The sequence below is a fragment of the Pezoporus flaviventris genome, unplaced genomic scaffold, assembly GCF_033815535.1.
Source record: "Pezoporus flaviventris isolate CSIRO_AGI_PZ_B2104156 unplaced genomic scaffold, CSIRO_AGI_Pfla_v1 ptg000154l, whole genome shotgun sequence".
In the NCBI taxonomy this organism is placed as follows: Eukaryota; Metazoa; Chordata; class Aves; order Psittaciformes; family Psittacidae; genus Pezoporus; species Pezoporus flaviventris.
The window spans coordinates 1,588,292-1,609,581 of record NW_026892702.1 but is presented as its reverse complement, the minus strand read 5'-3'; the positions used below and the strand labels follow the sequence as shown (position 1 = coordinate 1,609,581).

Sequence of the window (21,290 nt, the reverse complement as noted above, 5' to 3'; positions counted from 1 at the left end):
GCAGCAGAACCCTCCTCAGGCTTCCTCTGGTTTGGCTGCTACAGCTGTAACAGAGTTTTCTATCAGTGAGATGGTCTTTGCTGAATTCATTTTGCTTAATGCTGTGTAAGTTGTTTGATAACAGATTTGTATACAGTGAAGAGCTGCTCTATGTAGCACAATGTATTTATGGCTGCAGTGTATAGGTGCAGTTACAGAACAGTACAGGCACTGGATGGGAGAGCTGCATGGGATCACCCTGAAGACTCCAGGGCTTTAAACCCCACAGCTCCACAGCTCCAGTGGCCACTTGCTGCAGCAAGTGAGGGTGAGGAACACCAGGGAGTTGGGCAAACTGACTGCAGAGGTTGCAAAGAAGAATTACTCGATGCACAGAAATGAAGTGTTAGCTGTGTTAGTGCTGGAACTTCTCCTGTAGCAATGCTTTCTTCTTCTGTAGCAGATCTGGTAACAAGTCTGTGATGAGACCGCTAAGATTTAAATTCCCCCTAGAGCTAAACTCTCACCACTGTGTGGTGTGGTGGATGAGCGCGATGGAAGGGCTGTTTGGCTGCAGCACAGCAGGAGCTGCTGTTTGGGCCCTGGGAACCCCAACCTGGGCTGCAGCCTGTTTGTACAAGCAGCTCCAAGGACTCAGGATGGCTGCTCTCACAAGGCTGCATCCTGCAGGTGCCTGCGCAGGGTGTCCCGGGAGACAAGAGCCAAGTCCCTGCTGGAGACCAGATTGTTCTGAGAGCTGGAGACTTCTGAAGGAGCGAGCGGATTCCTCCCCTAGCTCCCCATGGCAGGGGGGGCTGCCCTGAGAGGGGACACGAGGACAGGAGCTGGCTTGGAGCAGCCCTGGGGTCCCCAGTCCCACCCCTGGAGGGATTCCCCAAGCAATAAAACCTCATGGACCCGCTTCCAGGGCACAGATACAGCCCAGGGAGAATGCTTTACAGCAGCACCCACGGCACCAGGGAGCACCGGGGCTGTGCAGGAGATGGCTCCATCCTGCAGGAAAACCTTTAATTTGAGGCGTTCACACGCTCTAGATACTGCAACGCTGAGCCAGGTTCTCAGTCTGTAGCAAAGCACCACAGGAAGAGGGCACTGGTAATATGGGGCATCGTGTCAAGTCCAGGGCCTGACCTCAGTCTCTTTCTTCTGCTTGGGGATGGGCAAAAGGTACCTCTCGGTTGCCTACAGGCTCACACCTACATAAACACCTTATGAAGTTGGATGGTGCTGGGGGGGGGGGGGGGTTGCAGACCAGCTGGCAGAGTCACAGCATCGCTTGGCAAATCATTTTTAGCCCTTGGAAAGTTGCTGCTCTGCCCTTACTCACAGGGAAGGGGCCAGCCCTCGCCTGAACTGCAGTTGGCAGCTCCAGTGCAGTGGCCGGGCTCCAGGCTGGGACGAGTGGAGAACAAAGGGCTCAGTGAGCAAAACCCACCTCGAGAATCCCAAAAATGCTTTTAACAGTTAATCCCCAGGAGGAAGGGGCAGGGTGGAACCAGAGGCACCTGACTCTGTGCAGGGCAGATAGAGGCCCCAGCTCAGAGGCTGCCCTCGCTGGGCAAGGAGGGGACGGGGACAGGGCTGAATTGCAGAGCAGAGATAACAGCCGGGGGGGTGGGCCCAGCACAGCCCTGTCTGCTGCGAGCTGGGGGCACCGGGGGCTCCTCACCAGCCCCACGTGGAGCTGCAGAGTCCCCCTGCCCAGCCAGAGTACCCGCCTGCATGAGGGCACCGGGGTCTTACAGCCTCTGTGTGATGCACGGGGAAGGCCAGGGGAGATGCAGAGTAAGGGCTGCAAGAGTGCTGCGATAAGGGGACACTGCACCATGGAGTCACAGCATGGTTTGTGTTGGAAGGGACCTTAAAGCTCCTCCAGCTCCAACCCCTGCCACGGGCAGGGACCCCTTCCACTAGAGCAGCTTGCTCCAAGCCCCTGTGTCCAACCTGGCCTTGAACACTGCCAGGGATGGGGCAGCCACAGCTTCTCTGGGCACCCTGTGCCAGCGCCTCAGCACCCTCACAGGGAAGAGCTTCTGCCTAAGAGCTCATCTCAGTCTCCCCTCTGGCAGGTTAAAGCCATTCCCCTTGGCCTGTCCCTGCAGGCCCTTGTCCCAAGCCCCTCTCCAGCTTTCCTGCAGCCCCTTCAGGCACTGGAGCTGCTCTCAGGTCTCCCCTTCAGGAGCCTTCTCTTCTCCAGGCTGCCCCAGCCCAGCTCTCTCAGCCTGGCTCCAGAGCAGAGCTGCTCCGGCCCTCATCCTTCCCTGCACAACATCTACCTGAAGTGCTGCAGATACTCAGGGCTCAGTGGATCTGCAGTTACACCGCACCATCACACGCTGCTTCGTGCTTTACCGAGCAGAACCCGTTCTGCCCTTACTGCGCTACCGAGAGCTGTCCTTGCCGCCTGCACCCAAGCGGTGTCTCCTTGCCCGGCCGGACCCTACCCCTCGACTTATCCTGATCTCCGGCCTCAGAGCAGGCCTATAAGAAGACGGGCTCGGGGACCGGGGGCATCAGAGGCGCGGCATTCGCCCCGGCTCCGGTGCCCCCGGTCCCGGTCCCGGTCCCCGTCCCCGTCCCGGTCGCAGGCACTCACCAGCCAACGCGTCCTGCTCCGTCCGTAGGAGTCTCCCAGCGCCTTCTCCCGATTTGCATAATCCCGCCCCCTGGTTAGCATAGACACGCCCCATCAGTGCGGGGGCGTGGCGGGAAGTCTCGCGCGAAATAGCGCGGGAAAGGACTTGGAGGCGGTGCGGAGATGGGGAAGGAGGGGTTTGGGGTGCTGGGGGGGAAGGGGACAGGTTTTGGGTTTCTGAGCCGGATGGAGCAGGGCTTTGGGTGCTGGGGGGAGGAGGAGGCAGGTTTTGGGGGGCTGTGCGGGGATCTGGAGCCCGGTTTTGTGCTGCTGAAGGGGTTGGAGCAGGGCTTTGTGGTACTGGGCAGTAAGGAGGCAGGTTTTGGGGTGCTGCAGTGGAACCTTGAGCCAGATTTTGGGGTTCTGGGTGAGCTGCGGCAGGATTTAGACCCAGAGTTTGTGGTTCTGGGTGAGGTAGAGCAGGTTTAGGGTTTTTGGGGCTGGTAAGGAGGCAGGTTTTGGGGTGCTGTGGGGGGGAGTTGGACCAGTTCTAGACCCAGATTTTGGGGCTCAGGGAGCCTGGAGCAGGGTTTTGTGGTGCTGCGGGTGTAAGGAACCAGGTTTTAGGTGCCTTTTTGGGATATTCTTTGCTAACTGGAAGGCTTCAGGAAGGTTTTTCTGAGCCTTCCCTGACTCTAGGTCTGGGCTGCAGCAGCCTCCAGCCTCACTTCACTGTGAGACACTCCATCAACAGCAGTTTGCTTCTGCCCTCTCCACAAGCTCATTACTGACAGGAACAAGAGACTCCACTTGTGTAAAAAAACTCTGGCTTTTATTTGGATATTGTTCCCTTCCAGAATATGCACCCAGGTATGAAAGGAGAGGAAAAAAGGACAAAGAGCTAGCAGAAAGGCCTTTTGTCACTGGGGATCTTGGGAAGATGGTGTCAGCTCTGCCTGTTCATCTGACTGCGTGTCAGGAGGAGCCAGACAGCACAAAGTCTTTGTTGGTTCAGTTTTCTTCCAGAGCTGGGCTCTGCACAGGCACAAAGGTGGGAAGCTCTTGGGGTTGTTCTGCATCCAATTCATGGTGAAAGGGATGTTCTGTTCCTCACAAGTGCTGTTTTAAAACTGCAGATCAGTGAAACTCGCAGGTTTCACTTCAACATACCTAAAACTGCCCCCTGACTTCCCTAGTTAAGTTCAAACACTGGGTTTATCAGTCTTCAAAAAGCTCAACTACTAAAGCGCTTTTCCCCACAGGACCCTTATTCTAATGGATATTTTCTCAGAGAGAAAGGCATCAAAACTAACAAGAAGTATAAAAGCACAAACCTACATGAGTACGAGAAACACACACAGCTTGTTTCAGTCCATCTGTCATGAAGGAGCTTTGGAAAGCCCCAGGCCTGACACTGCAGCCCAAGACCCCAGCCAGAGGCAAGACTGTGCCTCTGGGATGGTTGTTGAAGGCTATGGAAGGACCTATGAGGCAATCAACCCATTCCAATCAGGTAAAGAGAAAAACCTACTCAAGCCAACAAGATCCACCTCTGTTCAACCCCATTTTAACCCGCTGCAGCTCTGCAGGGGAGGGAAGTGAGACTGTGAACTCCACCATACATCCCAACAGAGCTCCACTGTTCATTCTGATTCAGATCCTAAATAGAATTCCTCTGGGTCTCCCAGGGCTTTAAAGACACAAAACAGCACTTTCAGTACTCAGTTTATATCATAAAGTGCTGTGAAGTACGCTGGTTTGGGTGAGTGAGGTGAATGGGCCACCGGCTCTTGTGCAGTCAAACCTCATTGCTGCATAGGACCGGTGTGGTTGAAAGACACAGCAGCTCTGACAGAGATACAGCAGGAGGAAAAGGCACAGCCAGAATGCAAGAAAATGAAGGAAAATAAAGCAAGTCACGGGGATAAAAGCTTCAGTGTTCAGCTTCCAAGCCCCCTGACATCATCAGGGAGATTCTAAACCCCAAAGGGTTAATGACCTATTTGCTTCAGCCCCTGACATGCTTTAATGAGCTTATTCAGGTCTCTCAAGTTCTTGCTCCAAGTATTTCTTCTGTCTTCTATTTCAGAGCCAAGCCAGTGTGAAAAGCTCAGTCCTGTCACTGTTCAGCCCCCCGAGCACAGGGAGGAGGAGTCCTTCCACCAGAAAACCTTTAGCAGGAGTCCCTCACGTCCAAGCAAAGGTTTAGCCGAAGTCCTTTATGTACAAGTTAAAGCCAAAAGGGAGAGGCTGCAGAGGAGCAGAGCAAAGCTCTACTGGAAGCAAGAGGGGACACAGCAGAGTTGATTTACAGTGTTTACAGCCCTTTGACCAAAACCCAGCGCCTGCACACATCAGTGAGCTCAGTTGTCCACCTCTTCCTCATCATTCTGCTCTTCTTCATCCATCCTTTCATCATCGTCATCATTTTCCTCCTCTCGGCTCTTATCCTGCTCCTCTGAGTCTGCCTTCTTGTCTTTGTCTTTCCTTGCTTCTTTCTTTCCTTTCTGTTCACGCCTGTAAACTAAGAGAGAGAAAGAGAACACTGAAAGACGACACACTGGCGTCCCCACGGCACGAACCACACAGCAGCTGGAGTCCCACGGCTGCTTCAAAGGAGCAGTGACCCCACAGCAGCCACTCACCCTATTGTCTGAGCTGTGCTGACCAGGAAATCAGGCTAAGTTTCAGCAGAAACCTGCTGAAAAGGATGCAGGAGCTCACATTTAGGCAGCACCTAAGGCTTCCCTTAGATAAATATAATAGGGGGGTGACAGCAGATGAGACTTTCTCAATCCTCATCAGTTGTGACATACAATGTTATCCCAGTCCTGTTAGGGCGCACATTAGTTATCCCCAGGCAGTGTAGGTTGCTGGGCAAAGAGAAGAGAAACAAGACAGGCAAGTAAGTGTTGCTTGTCCAGTGCTTGAGGAAAACAGGGCTCAGTGCTACAGAGTCCCCCCACGTGAACGAGGCCGGTACCTTCCAGTGATTCCTTCAGAGGGGCTACAAATCGCTGGAACTCCATCTCCTCCATGGCAGAGAGAACATCACCAGCATTCAGGGTTTTCCTCTTCCCCTTCATGGCAAAGTTATTTGCACTAGTCAAAAATGAGAAGTAGAAGAGGGAACTGGTAACTGGCTCCAGTTTAGTCTTGTTAGTCACAAGCAACTTAAGAAAAGAACCCATCTCTCAAACATCTGGGGTTTTTGAATCTCCTACTGGCACCTGAAGGTACCTCTCTGCCTACATTGGCTGTTTGTTGGCTGGACCTTTCCCACAACCAGGGGGAAGGAGCTAGTCAGAACGCTGGCTGCAGGGTGACAATTCCACAAAGCCATTCCATACCCAACACCAGGGGAGCAACTGCCTGCACAGCATCCGGAACTGCCCAAGGAACATTGCTGTGTCCTCTGGGCTGATAAGGCAGGCTCCTGCTTGCCTAAGGCTGCTGTGTGGGGAGCAGCCTGGAGAGGGAACCAAACGCTCCTCCCTTTCCTGGGAAAGGCCACGCAGCTGTGCTCTAAGGGAATGGCAGCCTGGGACCCCTCCTGTTCCTGGCAGGGATGGATCTCCATGTCCAGAGCCCAAAGCTGCTTTCCCTGGGGTGGTAAAGAGCAGCCGGAACGCCACTGCTGTGATCTGGTAAACTGGCCTGCACTAACGATTGTTTTGTTGATGTAAACAGGCAATCCCAGCCTGGTTTGCGTTGGAAGGGACCTTAAAGCTCATCCAGTCCAACCCCTGCCACAGGCAGGGACACTTTCAACTACATCAACAGCACCGGTTATGTAGTGCAACAAATTCTTACCATGATGTTGCATAAAGCACAAACACACTCGCTGCTCGAGAGATCGCACTCCGAGCTTCCTTGGAGATGTTGACTCCATCAGGAAGCTGAAAAACAAATTCAACTTTTATCAGCAGCTGCTAGAAATTAAACTTGTGTAATTCACATATCAGGCCCATTAAGGCATTTGGAAGACTCAGCACAACTGGAAGTGGAAGGTTGGTCTTGGTCACTATCCCAGCAACTTTGATGCCAGCTGGGAAGCACCCTCAGTTTGACTGTGCTCTTCTAAATGCAATGGGCTACACAGGAGCAAAGACACTTCTGGATCAGGGATGGGTCTGACCACTGTCTCAGGGCAATTTGTCTGATGGCTCCCAGGTTCCCAACACAGCCTGATCCCTGGCACATCTGGATCCATCTGGCCACAGCTCGATGCTCAGGACCAAACAGACCTCTAGTGACTGGGGTTAGAATCCCAGACTGTTTGTGTTGGAAGGGACCTTAAAGCTCATCCAGCTCCAACCCCTGCCACAGGCAGGGACACCTTCCACTAGAGCAGCTTGCTCCACGCCCCTGTGTCCAACCTGGCCTTGAACACTGCCAGGGATGGGGCAGCCACCAGCTTCTCTGGGCACCCTGTGACAGCGCCTCAGCACCCCCATAGGGGGATATTCCACGCCCTCACCAGGACCCGGTTCCCTTCGCTCCCCGGACACAGCCCCAGTGCCCCGGGACTTCGCTGCCGCCGCGCGCGGGCCCGCAGTACTCGGTGGGTCACAGCCTGGCTCCGTCCCTCCCGCACCCCTCCCGGGCCTGGGCCCGTTCTGAGCAGCCAAACCGCAGCTCGGCGGAGCCCCTTCGACTGCAGGCCGGGGGGAGAACTCGCTCCTCACCCCGGTGCCCCCCGGGCCCGGCACCCACCGCCTCCTTGATGATGCGGGTGATGACGGCGTTGGGCAGGTTCAGGTCCTCCGGTCTCTCCGCCATGCTGGGCCTCTGCAGGGAACGGGGGTGTCACCGGGCCGGAGGGAAGCCCGGGGGGGGGGGGGGGGCGGGTCACGGTGGCCCCAGGCCCGGCCCGCACTAAAGCCCGCGCTCAGCCCGCTGCCCTCTGACCCTTCCCGGCGTGCAGCGGGGGGGTAGCAGGCGGGCGGAAGCGGCGGCGGGGCGGGAGAGGAACGGGCGTGGGGAAGGGGCGGGATGAGACCTCCCCTGTGAGGGTGCTGAGGCGCTGGCACAGGGTGCCCAGAGAAGCTGTGGCTGCCCCATCCGTGGCAGTGTTCAAGGCCAGGTTGGACACAGGGGCTTGGAGCAAGCTGCTCTAGTGGAAGGTGTCCCTGCCCGTGGCAGGGGTTGGAGCTGGGTGAGCTTTAAGGTCCCTTCCAACCCAAACCGGTCTGATTCTGTGATCAGTTTTTACCTGATAGTTGCAGTTGTGAGCAGTGAGGGACTGCAGTTTTTTTCCACAGCAAGTGTATGATTCCCAGTACGAAGAGCACTGTTACAATGGGGATAGTTCAGAAACATTTCTGAGGCTTGTTTTATCATTGGTGATAGTAATTTGTATTTGACCTAACAGTGTGCTGGGGATAGCACAGCATTTGGAGGGCACAAAGGGCAGACCTGACGGAAGCTTGTGTGGCCTTGATGCCCTTCGCAGTTACAGTGATTGGATTCATGAAGACCATCCCTGTGTGTACAGGTCCTGCCTCCTGAACCTCGTTTCTAGCTCCTTTTGGCGTGATCTGTTGTTAACACACGTGGTTCATGGCTCTTGGGGTGAGGTGCTGCAGTGGGCGACGGGGCCCATTGCTGGTGTCAGCTCCTAGGCGCTGTGACCCTCAGCAGCGCTGCAGCTCCGGCTCCTTCTGCTTTGTTCTGCCAGGGCCTGAGCTGGGTTGATCTGAGAACCAAGCGAGCTGGTGCTGGCTCTGGTGAAGGGGTGCAGCAGGAGCAGGGCGATGCCAGCCCAGGGCCCAAAGCTCCCCTGCTCCCTGGCAAAGGCTGGGCCCTTCCTAGCAAGTTGTGTGTACAGCAGGTTCTGTTCTTCCTTGAAGGCTTTGATCACTGCTGTGTGATGGAGAGCTCATCTCAGTCTCCCCCTCTGGCAGGTTAAAGCCATTCCCCTTGGCCTGTCCCTACAGGCCCTTGTCCCCAAGCCCTCTCCAGCTTTCCTGCAGCCCCTTCAGGCACTGGAGCTGCTCTCAGGTCTCCCCTTCAGGAGCCTTCTCTTCTCCAGGCTGACCCAGCCCAGCTCTCTCAGCCTGGCTCCAGAGCAGAGCTGCTCCAGCCCTTGCCAGCATCTTTGTAGCCCTCCGAGTGCATCTGTCCCCAACTTTAATATCTGGAACCATTCCGTCTTTCCTTTCCTAAAGAACAAAACAGGTGCTGCAAGGAGAGCCCAGCTCCCAGTGGAGTGAGTACCTTGTATATACCGCTTGCAGGCTTCTCTTCTGCCCTGGGTTTTTCTAAGGTTAGATCATCCTGATGAAGGCCTCCAAACAAAGCTGTTTCATCCTTGAAATGTCTTCCTGGGATCCTTTTTTACCATAAACTAATTCATCAGTTTTGATTATCCAAACATTGCCAACCTAAAATTCTTCTGAGTGCACTTTCCTCTCTCGACCTAAGAAAGATACTTGGGCAAATTGAGTGTACAGTGCAGGGCTATTTTCAGCTGCGTGGACCAACTATTACGTTAATGCTGGCTTTGTTAATTCATTTTGGAAGGTGCTTTGCAGAGGAAACCTGTAGGCTAAGCTCTGAGCTGCCTTTCTGACTGTTCATTCGAAGTGGTTTCACCATGAATCTTGCTTTTTCTTTGTATTGAGCTTCTGAAAGACCTGTTTTTCCAGGCCTGAACTCTGCAGCAGGGGTCAGACGTTATCTCACCTGGACAGAGGAACCTCATGCTCTTCAATAACACTGTAGAAGTGAGTGCTTTGCGCTTGGAGGGAGGGCAGTGCCTTTCTGACTGCAGAGAACATGATCACTATTATGCAGTAACCAGGCCATGCTCTGCCAAATGAGCCAGAATACAAATGTGGCTTAAAGTGGCCACGGTGAGGCTGAACTCCTCATGTGCTGCTGCCCCAATGGGATCCAACTCCTATGGCTGCAAAATGTAAACTCAAGGTGACCTTATTATAGTGGAATGTCACACAATCATAGAATAGTTAGGGTAGGAAAGGACCTTAAGATCATCCAGTTCCAACCCCCCTTGCCATGGGCAGGAACGCCTCACACTAAACCATGGCACCCAAGGCTCTGTCCACCCCTGGTCTTGAGCACTGCCAGGGATGAAGCATTCACAGCTTCCCTGGGCAACCCATTCCAGTGCCTCACCACCTCACAAGAAAAGAACTTCCTTTATCCATCTAAACTTGTCCTGTTTAAGTTTGAACCCGTTACCCCTTGTCCTAGGGGCTGGACAGCTACTGTTGGAGACTGTCTCATGCTGTTCTTGTTTTTCCTTCTGACATGGAACAGGACCTCGAGCTGCACAGACCTTGTCTGACCCCATATGTTTGCTTTTAGCTTCTTACATATCCTTGAGTTCTGTAAGGAAAAGGGTCTTCACTGAGGGGTTGTTGGTCACCCCCCCAGGGAACTCTTACCAAGCCTGCCTGAGCTCTGGGAGCATTGCTCTGTGCTCAGTTGTGTGGTTTAATTGTAGGTAGTCCTGCAAGGAGCAGGGAGTTGGACTCAATAGTTCTTGTGGGTCCTTTCCAACTTGAGAGATTCCATGGTTCCATGTGCCTGCTCCCATGCTTGGGCAAAAGGGGGGAGAAAAAGGGCAGCTGCCCTTTCAGCAGCAGCCTTCAACTAAATTAGCTTCACCTGGACACAGAAGTGTAGCAGAACCAAAGTGTGTGGGGCTTCACCTGAGAGTGAAGAAGATCCTCTTCCAACAAAGGGCAACTTTGAGCCATTTCTGGTACCTGATCTCTGTCTCCTCCCAGCAGATGCCCTGGCCAAATCTGTTTGCTTGCCAATACCACAAATACTTGTTTTTCTGTCAAGTTACTGAGCTGGCCTGGCTTTGAGAGGTTGAAAAGGGGAGCCCTGGAAAGCAGCACCCAGGTGCCTGGTGTCAGTGAGCTGACAGCAGCTCAACTCCTTCAGGTAGCTTCAGTCTCTGCTCTCAGTTCAGCTCAGGTGACAGGCAGTGACTTTTTAAGCTGTTGTAACTTAATTACTTTGATCCATGTGACCATCCCTAAGGCCAAAATCATCATCCCCAAGAGATCTTTTCCTATATTGAAACCCATCTCTTTTGGGAGAAGCGTCACTAAACTTGTTGAAGAGCCAGCTTATTATTTTTATTTCATTAAAACAAGCCAGCCACAGATGTATCCTTAGCATTTGTCCAAATCCAGCAATCCCAGCAGCACTGCAGGCTCAGGAAAGCTGGATCCCAGCCCCGTGTGCAAGGCAGCAGGGGCTGAGAGCAGGGACTCAGCATTGTGGACCTGGGATCACATAGCCCCAGTGAGAGTTTCTAAGGTCCACATGGGGGTTTCTAAGTGGCAGAGGCTGCTCCGGTGCCCTGTGGGACTGGGTGATCCCTGCTGCTGTTCCTCACCTCTTGCTGCTGCAGTTTATGCTCTGCTTCCACTGTATTTATTATCTCATGTATGTTTCTGCTTGACCTAGGTCAACTTCTTTGTCAGATGTAACGTGCCCTGGAGCTGCTGCAGAAAGGGAACTGGATGTTCATAGAATCATAGAGTAGTTTGAGTTGGAAGGGACCTTAAAGCTTATCCAGTTCCAGCCCCCTGCCATGGGCAGGGACACCTTCCACTAGAGCAGCTTGCTCCAAGCCCCATCCAACCTCTAAGACCTGGAATATCTTGCTGCTACTCTTCGCTAATGTAATCAGGGGTACAGAGCATGGAATGGATGGTGATGCGAGTTTGTGTAGTGCTGTGTAAACTCTGCTTTTATTCAGGTTAAAGCCTGTTGGACAGGTATGTGTTAAATACCCTGCCTGTGGAAATCCCACTGCCTTGAAACACAAAGCCAAGGACAAAGCCTCTTCATGGTAGAGTTGTGAGGTGTTTGGGTGATGTTCTTAAGTCAGGGGTGTACTCAGCCTACTGTTACTCTGCAGGCTAGAATGGCAAAAGGAAAAAAAGGGGGTAAAAAGGTGAAAACCACAGTTCATTGTTACCCACTGGTGCTATGGGGTGCTATCTGCTCTCAGCCCTCTGAGAGTTGGACTGTGCTGTGCTGCTGAGGCTAACCCAGGGGTTGCTCCCACTGCCACTGTCCTGTGTGGCTGCTGTTTCCTCACTCTGAAGGGTGACAGTGGGAGGCTCTGCCTGGCCCAGCAGGAGATGTTTTGTACAGGATGTTTCAGGAAGCATTGCTGAGCTTCAAAGGGATCCCTATGGAATTAAGCAGCCCCAGGGCTAGCAAGGGAAGCAGGCAGGCAGTTACTGCAGTCTCTGAGTGTTCAACACAGGTGAAAATCCTCAAGAACTGGAGATAAAAGAAGAGCTTCTTGCTCTCCCATCTATTTCCCTGCTGTGACTGTCTCATGGAGAGGAGCTGAGTGATGGAGTAGCTCTAATACAAACCCAGCCTAGTTGTGGCTGTCTTAATGGGCAGTTTTGGCCACCGTTTAGCCTTAGCAGTAACAAAGGGGTGAGGGACAAGATGAACTGCTTTGAGTTCAGCAAGCTTGGTTGGCCCTGCTGAAAGATGGGCATGTGCACACAGACTGCTCTGTGCTCTGCATTCCTGGTTTGTAACAGCTCCTGCCCATGTGGAATTTGTTACAGGCCTTTTGCCTGCCCTAGATGTACTTGGCCATGCTTTAAGCCTGAGTTCTAACAGCAACACCTCCCCAGTGCAGAGGCCAGAATCACTGTGGGTGAGTCCCGTTGTGTTCATTTTGGGGGTAAGGGATAGAGATTTAGAGAAGGGATCAGCCAAGGAAGTTTGTAACAAAGCTATGGGTGAAAGATGCCAAATGTAAGAAGTCCTATAAAGATGCAAAGAGAAGGTTCTTGTAAAACTGGACATCACAGACTGGTATTTCAGCAGGGTGCTGAGATGGACAGGCTGGAGAGGGTCCAGAGACGGGCCACAAAGAGGATCCCAGGATTGGGCAGAGCGTGAGGAAAGGCTGAGAGAGCTGGGACTGCTCAGCCTGGAGAAGAGAAGGCTCCAGGAGATCTTGTCACCATGCAAAGAAGATGAAGACTCCCTTTTTCCAAGGGGTCCCATGGAAAAGACAAGGGTGATGGGCACAAGTTATTCCTGAGATTCCGGTTGACACGAGGAAAATTTTTCCCAGTCAGAACAATCACCCACTGGAATAATCTCAGGGAAGTGGAAGATTCCCCAACACTGAACCCTGGGTCCAGGGTGCTGGGGCATCTAGACTAGGTCATGCTTTGCCTAGAAAGGTTGGACCAGGTGATGCTTGAGGTCCCTTCAATCTAGGATTTGATGACTTAGTGCCATGGGTTAGTGGTGGACTTGGGAGTGCTGGGGGTAAAGGTTGGATTTGATCTTAAAGGTCTTTTCTAACCTGTTTGATCCTATGATTCTTCATTCTGTTCAGCCTGGAGAAGAGAAGCTGCCTGGAGACCTCATAGCAGCCTTCCAGTATCTGAAGGGGGCCTATAGGGATGCTGGGGAGGGACTCTTCATTAGGGACTGCAGTGACAGACAAAGGGTAATGGGTTAAAACTTAAACAGGGGAAGTTTAGATTGGATATAAGGAGGAAATTCTTTACTGTAAGGTTGGTGAGGCACTGGAATGGGTTGCGCAGGGAGGTTGTGAATGCTCCATCCCTGGCAGTGCTCAGGGCCAGGTTGGACGAAGCCTTGGGTGCCATGGTTTAGTGTGAGGTGTCCCTGCTCATGGGAGGGGGGTTGGAACTGGATGATCTTAAGGTCCTTTCCAACCCCTAACTATTCTATGATTTTGATGATTCTATTACTTGTTGGAACGACCCAGCTGTGCTGGCTGCAGCAGTGGTGTCAGGGACAGGAGCAGCCCAGCAGTGCCCTGGACTCGGTGTTGCTCTTAGACCCTGGGGCAGAGGGGGCTGCAGCAGTCCCCACCACTGGGACAGTGCTGAGGTCCTGTGGGACCGTGCTAATGCCAGGGATCTGCCCTCAGGATTCCCCAGAAATAGCCCAGGCCCTTTCTGTGCCGATCCTCCTACCACATGGGAAGCCAAGTGATTTTCCCCTGTCTGATTTCATCTTAGTTTCAAAGCCAGCTTCAACCTTGTGGGCTCTGTGTGTGTGTGTCTGTTACCCTTTTGCCTGGACTAACTGTCAGGGCACATGTCTGGGTTTGAATTTCCAGCCAAAGGCAGGTCCCGGTGCTGGGAAACTGAAATGGGTGACTGAGAACGTGTTAAATTTTAAAAGAAAGCCATTAACTCCGGGGCCAAGCAGCTGAATGTGCAGATTGCTGCAGACTCCAATGGAAATGCAGGTTAAGGTCAGTCCCCAGGGGCTTGGATGTGAGGGGGAAGGCAGAAAGAGTTGATCCGTCCCTGTTGGGAGCCAGGAAAGAGGCTGTTGCAGGTGCCACCACCACCATCTCTTCCCAGCATACCCTTTAACTGGTGACTTCCAAGGACTGGAGCTCAGATCCCCTGGGACATTTACATAGTGGGGATTTTACCTGCGGTGCCAAAGGCTTGTGGCAGCCAAAGCACAGCCTGGGCACAGGACGGTGGTGCGGGGAGGTGGCTGGAGACAGCGATCATCCCGCGTGTGGTCATGGAGCAGTTGGGAGAGCCGGGGATCGCCCCAGAGTGCTCAGGTGATTCTGCTGCTGTCTGCTGGGTGTGGGGTGGGGGGATCATGGCTGCACCCTGGTATTTGGAGGTGAGGGACTGTAGCTCCCACATGCTCTGTGGGGTGTTGGAGGTGCCCTGCTTGTTGCAGGATCCCGTTTGGGCGCTCTGCTCGTGCCTTGCGCTGCAGGAAGGAGCAGACTGGAATCTGCTGGGTTGGAGAGTCAGGAGTGATTCCTGCAGTGAGCAGCAAACTCTCTGGGAGCTGAGCATGGGGACTCCCATGGCCTTGCAATCCCAGAGTCCTTTACTAATAATGTTTGATTACTCTTTTTAAACCTCCTGTCTCATGGGGTTCCTTTACCCAAACCTGTGAGACCTGATAGAGACAGTGCACGTTAGTGACCTGTTTTGTCTTTCCTTTTGCCTCTTAGAAGCATTTTGCCATGGAGAGGGGAGGCTTTGTGTGAGCCTGGGCAGCTCCTAGGAGACAGGGCCATGTCAGATGCCTCTCACCACTTGCTGTGTGCCATAGGGAATAACACAAGCTGTTGTGAGGACTGTGTGAAGGAGGTAGGGACATGGCAGGGCTGGGCTGGTGCACATTCTGCTTGCGCTAACAGAAGTTCAGGATACCTGGGACTGCAGAGAGGATGGTTTGCTTCTTCCCCCAAGACTGCTTGGTGTTGTGTGTGCTGTGGGTTGAGATATGCTGGTCACAGCTGGGGATACTGTGCACCAAAACATACAATCCCAGACTATTTTTGGGGGGTAAGTAAATTTGCTGGGGTAAAGTGTTAATTTTGATGGATGGCACATGGAGATTGCTGGGAATGTCAGCAAGTGGATTCAGCTCAACAAAGAGCTTTTGATAAGCCTGAAGGGAGGAACACTGAAGCACTCTGTACCCCTGAGCAGTGCCCATCCCACCTGTGTGCTGGTTCCTTGTTGTCCAGGCAACTTTGACATCCTTTACCTGTGCCTGTGGTGCTCAGGGCTTCTGGGGGATGTGGTGAGGGATAGATGGATGCTGGGGAGAGTGGCAGGGTCCTTCTTCAACCCTCCTGTCAGGAGGTGACAGCAGCACTGATAGTGACCCCAGTCAGTCCAGGGCCTCTCCTCTGGGAACCTCCATGTGTGATCTTGCTGTTAGATGCAGCCGTAAGAGAAGGGATTGAGCCTCTGGGAGGTTCCTCTACACACCCAGGGCTGGGATGCTGAGGGGTCCCCAGACCCTCCCTGTCTGGAGAAAGGGAGAGCTCCCATAATATTCTGTAGTAGAACTACTTGTGGCTTGGTTCCTTTCCCACAGTGCTGCCTGTGAGGACAGGGGAGGAAGGTGAGGATGGGTTGAAGGGGTTCATTCTCTCCCTGGCTCTGTGTCCAGGGTTCTCTTGCATGTCAGAAGATATGGTAAAGGATGTGACACCTCTGGTTTCAGCGCATTATGGTTTGGATGAGCTCTGACGTTGGTGAGCTGTGCTGGAGCTGAACTTGGGTCTATAGGGAGAGCATGAGCAGCCATGGGGATGTGTTTCTGAATGCCAGGGTGCAAGGATCTCCTTGGGCAGCTGGGACAGGGAACTGCAGGATGTGATGGCCCATGGGAGACTGAGATGAGCTCTTAGGCAGAAGCTCTTCCCTGTGAGGGTGCTGAGGCACTGGCACAGGGTGCCCAGAGAAGCTGTGGCTGCCCCATCCCTGGCAGTGTTCAAGGCCAGGTTGGACACAGGGGCTTGGAGCAAGCTGCTCTAGTGGAAGGTGTCCCTGCCTGTGTCAGGGGTTGGAACTGGAGGAGCTTTAAGGTCCCTTCCAACACTAACTAGGCTGGGATTCTGCTTGCCTCCCACATCTCTGACACTGTCAGCCTTGCTGGGAAATCGGGATCCATCTCCCCCTGTACTCAAATCCAGAGTTATTAGGAAAGCATGTTGTAGCTGCTGAGAAGCACAGGGTTGTGGGGCTGCTGGTGCTCTGGCTCTGCCTGTGCTGCAGGGCTTGTGTATCCCCTGCCTCTTGATTAGGGCAGCAAAGCCACTGCTGTGCTGAATGAGCAGCAATTACAGATGAAATCACTCCTTTCCTTGGGTTCCTTCTTCGCCCCACCCTGAGCTCTGGGTCCCTGTGGTGGGGGCAGCTGGAGCCCATTGTGCTCCCAGGCATTGCTGCTGAGAAGCTGAGCAGCAGGAGGGCAGTTCGGTGGTGCTGACAGCTCTCACCCATGACAGTGCCTGGTGCTCCTTCCCCTGTGTGCAGGAGGCTCCAGCTGCACAGCATCTGTGGGGATGGATGTGGGTGCTTCCCTGAGCAGGAAGGTGATTCTGGGAGCCCAGGTGGATTCAGCTCTGGGCCTGTTTTGCTCCACTGATCTCTGAGCTGTGCATCATCCACCTCACATCCTGCTGTGCTGTGTGAAGGAGGGATCAGGAGGCACCTGGCTCCTTTCCACCGTGGGGCAGGAGCTTTGTATGGGAGCTGCCAGCAGAGAGTCCTGCAAGGCCTTCCCAGGCTCTGCATACCTTGAGGCAAGTATAACTGTGATGAAACTAGCTGGCTGCCTGCAGGTTGTCAAGGTTAGGGCTGAGCACTGCGTGGGGCTGCCAGCACAGAGCCATGATTTTTGTCTGGAGGCCTTTGGAGACTTCCAAATCATTATTTGTGTCTTCTCTGATGCCCTGTGATTTATGGCAGAGGTACAATAGGTGTCTGTTGGCAGTGATGGATTGGGCTGTCCAGAGAGCATCCCTCCCTTGCTCACTCTGTCCCTTCTGTTGCTGCAGTTTCAGGCAGTTTTGCTGGTGTAAATTCAGCTGAATCAAACCTGTGCCCCTGCCAGAGAATGAGCCAAGCTCTGGGAGAAAAGGCAGCTTTTCTAGGAGCAAACAGCCTTTCCAAGCTGCTGCCTCTGCTCCAGGCCCCTTGGGCTAAGGGCTGTGACAATGGAGCTGGGGGGGTGTTTTGGGGTACGTGGAGGCACTGAGCTCAGTGCTGTGTGTCCTGGCACACCCTGCCACAGTGACACATCCTGGCTTCAGAGGGCTCCATCTTGCACCAGAATCACAGGTCAGGCTCTTTTGCTTGCATGGATAGTGTTGGCATTCTATCCAACTCACATCCAACCCTCACTCTATCCAACTTACAGCCATGGGCACACCATGGATGAGGGACACTGCTCTGCCCTCGTAGGGGGGACTCACCTGAGACTCCACAGCTTGGGCTGTGTTTGCACTGGGTCTGCATAAGGGCAATGTGAGACATCTGTGCTGCACTAACTCTGCACTGAACTCTGTGGGAGAAGCCTGGGCAGAAGTTTCTGGTCCTGAAGAGCTACTGAGCCATGCAGGTTCCCCTGCTCTGTGCTCTGAAGGCTCCCATCTCTGGTTCTGTGCACTTCCCTCTTTATCAGATGGGATCCCGTGGTGGTTTGATGGCTGTGGGGGAGGAGGGGCAGACTGGGACCCCTGTACCTGCTGTATCTGCAGGGTGTTGGCCCCAATGGAACCATCCAGGTCCTCCTGGTGCAGGGCCTCCCTGCTGCTCTGAGCCCCAGCACATCAGCACAGTGTGGACCGGAGCTGGAGCCTTGCAAGACTGTCGTGAGCACCCAGCAGTGGCAGGGCAGCATCTCCAGTGTCCTGGAAAGCTGCTTATGGACTAATGAAGCCCTGATGGGGCTGGTTGTCTGTTTTAAATGCAGTGAGGGTGCTGAGCAGAGCCTCTGGGGTGCATGCTCTGTGTGCCAAAGGGCCATGGCTGCAGCTCAGGTGTGAGCATGCGTCTGTTCTGCTGTGACACTGGAGGCAGGGGATCTCCATCCTTCCTCTCCTCTCTGCACACAGGCAGGGCTGAGCAGTGGGGTGATGGTGGGGGGCAGATGTGCCCCATTTGTGCAGAGCTGGCCAGGGAAGGCTCAGTGCAGGGGCCCTGGCAGCGGGGCATGCAGGGGAAGGCTGGGGCAAGGTGCAGCCATACCCTTCTGCAGAGCCTGTGATGTCCACTGTGCACACATCCTGCTGTCTCATCTTCTCTTCCCTCTGGCAGGGACAGGGCAGAGTCCCCAGTTGCTGGAGCTGGAGCACCTGCCCCTGGCGAAGGGGCGATGTGGGGCTGCACGATCCTCCCCACGGCAGCAGAGGGGAGCCTCGGGGGCAGGAGGAAGATCAGCCACGCACGGGTGAAGGGGAAAGGTGAGTGATGGGGTGTGAGGGGGGCTGTGGGCCAGTGGAGGCTCAGCCAGGGCCAGGAGCTTGTGGAGGGGCAGCCATGGGGAGGATGGCAGGGGTGTGCATCCAGCACCCTGGATCTATAGGAGATTGTGTCCTTTTCTGTCCCAGAGAGGTCAATGTATTTAATAATGCTCCAGCTGGATGCAGTCTGGGAACTGAAGCTGCCCTCACAGCACTGACAGCAGCATCCACTGTCATGTCTGCTCACAGCCTGTGCTGGGCTGCACCCCTGTCCCTCCAACCTTCACTTGTCAGGGCTGAGCTTTCCCATTGCCCACCTCTGCCCAGGCCCAGGGCAGTGGGAGCTGTGAATCAGCCACTCTCACCCTGAAAGCTCCTGTGGGGCTGCTCCAGGCTCACCACAGCCCCCATGCTGCTGGGGACCCCGCAGCCTCGCACCAGTGCCACAAGGATCCAGACTCATTGAGTGTGGTGTTTCCTACAGCATGAGGTGGTGCGGGAGCAGGTCCACCCTGCTGGGGACTGATGGAGATCAGCCCTGGGGGGTCCTGGCACTGTGGGGAGCAGAAGTACTTGGATTCGAGCAGAATGGGACAGCCTGGCCTTTGGGGAGCTCTCTGTAATTCCCCCACACTCCCCAGAGTGGTGTTAGCGCTGGGTGCCTCCCAGTGAGCTGTGGTGCAGCACCTGGAGCTGGTGGGTGCATTGCCAGCTCCCAGGTGATGGAAGGGGCAGCTCTGGGGCCCTGCAGAGTGATCCCGTGAGCCTGGGGGACTGTGTGTCTTTGCCTTTTCAGATGGAGCCAGGAGGGGCTGGGTTCTGCTCCCAAGGAACAAGGGATGGGACAAGAGGAAACGGCCTCAAGCTGCACCAGGGCAGGTTTAGATGGAGCTGAGGAACAATTCCTTCCCCAGAGGGTGCTCAGGCATTGGAACAGGCTGCCCAGGGCAGGGCTGCAGTCACCGTCCCTGCAAGTGTTCACACCCCGTGGAGACGAGGCCTCAGTGCCATGGGTTAGTGGTGGCCTTGGCAGTGCTGTGAATGGTTGGACTGGATGAGCTTAAAGGGCTTTTCCAACCTGGCTGATTCTGTGTCTCTGAGAGCCAAGCAGGCACCCATGCTCTGCCATCTCTTTCTTAGCTCACGCCTTTGCTTGCCAGCAGTAAGCTCCTCAGCGCTGTGAGTTTGCTGTGGGACATGTGCTGGCAGTCCCCATGGCACCAAGAGCCACCGGGTTACTTCCATCCTGGCACGCCGCAGTTCAGGAGAAGCGTGTCAAGGTTTCCCCTTTCCCCGGAGCTCATTCCCGGTGCCTGAGCGGCGTGGCCGTGGGCCGGTGCTGCCGTGGGATGCTCGGGGAGCGCAGGATGCTGCCCGCATCCCCACACGCGGCTGGGGCTGGGGCTGGGGCTCGGCTCTGTTTGCTCAGGCAGGTGCGGTCCCTGTTCAAACCCGCGGGGCCAATGGGAGCGGCGCTGTCCCAACGGGCGGCGGTTGGACGCGTCCCGTGGGATCCCGCTGCCGGTCCCTGCCTGCCGAGCGCTCTCCGGGCTGGGCAGGGGCAGCTCCGGGTGCTGCCGCCATGGAGCCCGGGAGCATCCGCAGGGTCTCGCTCTGCACCCGCCGCGCTGCCCCCCTCGGAGCTTCTTTCTGCCTCAGCACGTTCGGTAAGCGGCGAGCCTGCAGCCCGGCAGCGGGGCTGCGAGCGCGGGGGGAGCTGCAGCGAGGCACGGCCGAAGCTCCGTGGTAGCAATGGGCTGCAGCGCTGCTCCCGGCAGGCACTGAAGCTGAGCTGGAACGTGGCTCATTGAGCGTGCAGATGGGGAGCGCCCTGAAGCCAAGCTGCAGGCGCTGCGGTGTGCGGCAGCAGCCGGATGGATGCCAGGCACCCAGCTCGTTCTGCCCCTTGGATGGGCAGGAGCTGCCACTGCTCTAGGGGCGGCTGGAGCTGCGGCCCCCACTAGGGCAGAGCCCCAGTTTCCTTCTGTGCTCCCTGTGGGTATTTCTGTGGTTGCCTCAGTTTTGCTGCATGGGCTTGAAGAAGTGACTTGGCTCTGCAGGCTGGAGCTGGCCCAGCAGCAGTGGCCTGGCTGCTGCCTGTGGTGTGTGATGGCTCACCAGAAGGTGGGTACCCTTCCCAGTGCCACTGGACACCCATCAGTAGTTTTCTTTTAAAGCCTCTGCTTGTGTTAGTGAGCAGGGCAGGTGATTGTGCAGTGTGTGCTGTCAGAGAGGGAACTGGGGGGGTTACCTGAGCAGAGCTGGGTGCCCTTCCCAGGGCAGCCAGGGATGCTGCTCCTTCCCCCTTTTGGCTTGGGAGCATCCATCTGCTGAGGACAGCCTAGCCTGGGAGCTGAAACCCTCCTGTCTTTGTCTGTAGAACTCACTCATGCCAAATAATGTGAATTTTATGGTGCCTCTTGGCTCTGTAACCAAGTCCAGGCCAAGCATCATTTCAGCAGCTGCAGTTCCCTTCATGGGCTGACCATCCCAGAGAGATGTGGTGGTGTGTACCTGGAGCAGGAGAGCAGCAGCAGGACAGGGCCAGCGCTGCCCTCTCCATGTGCGTGACCAAAGAGGGGGCCTTCAAAAGGGCCAGTGCCAGGGCTCGAGGCTGCAGATGGTGGTCTGGGGGTGCTCTGCCTTGTGCCCATGGGGACCTCCAGCCCCAGCAGTTCTCTGACACTGCTTTCCTCTGGTAAGAATCCCCTGATATCTGCGCTGATGGTTCTCGGCTGTCCCAGCCAGGGCAACACCTGCTTTTTTCCCATAATAAACCAAAAAAGCATTTCAGGAGCAGATCCCCAAATTTTGTTTGTCAGAGATCATCAGGAGCAGCTTTTCCTGCCTGTCAGGGCTGCTCCCAAAGGAGAACATTCATGTGTCCCTTCCCTGAGCCTCGCCAGCTTCTCTTGTGGGTGGGAATGCTTGATTACTATCTTGTGATTGTTCATATTGTGCTGG

General features: G+C 54.9%; 2 protein-coding genes across 2 annotated transcripts in view; one reads left to right on the top strand and one right to left on the bottom strand.

The window, feature by feature from the left end:
• Positions 1-3,385: 3,385 nt before the first annotated feature.
• POLE3 (DNA polymerase epsilon 3, accessory subunit) lies at positions 3,386-7,361 on the bottom strand. The gene is made up of 4 exons (XM_061479624.1): positions 7,292-7,361; positions 6,389-6,474; positions 5,559-5,677; positions 3,386-5,099 (listed from the first exon to the last, which is right to left on the bottom strand). The coding sequence occupies exons 1-4, from the start codon at positions 7,355-7,357 to the stop codon at positions 4,939-4,941; spliced, it is 432 nt and encodes a 143-aa protein (XP_061335608.1). The 5' UTR covers positions 7,358-7,361; the 3' UTR covers positions 3,386-4,938.
• Positions 7,362-13,855: 6,494 nt separating this feature from the next.
• RGS3 (regulator of G protein signaling 3) overlaps positions 13,856-21,290 on the top strand; it is a 74,785-nt gene continuing 67,350 nt past the window's right edge. Inside the window, 3 exon segments of the mRNA XM_061479591.1 lie at positions 13,856-14,165; positions 18,181-18,285; positions 18,288-18,326. Of these exon segments, the coding sequence (XP_061335575.1) occupies positions 14,123-14,165; positions 18,181-18,285; positions 18,288-18,326 (187 nt within the window). The 5' untranslated portion in view covers positions 13,856-14,122.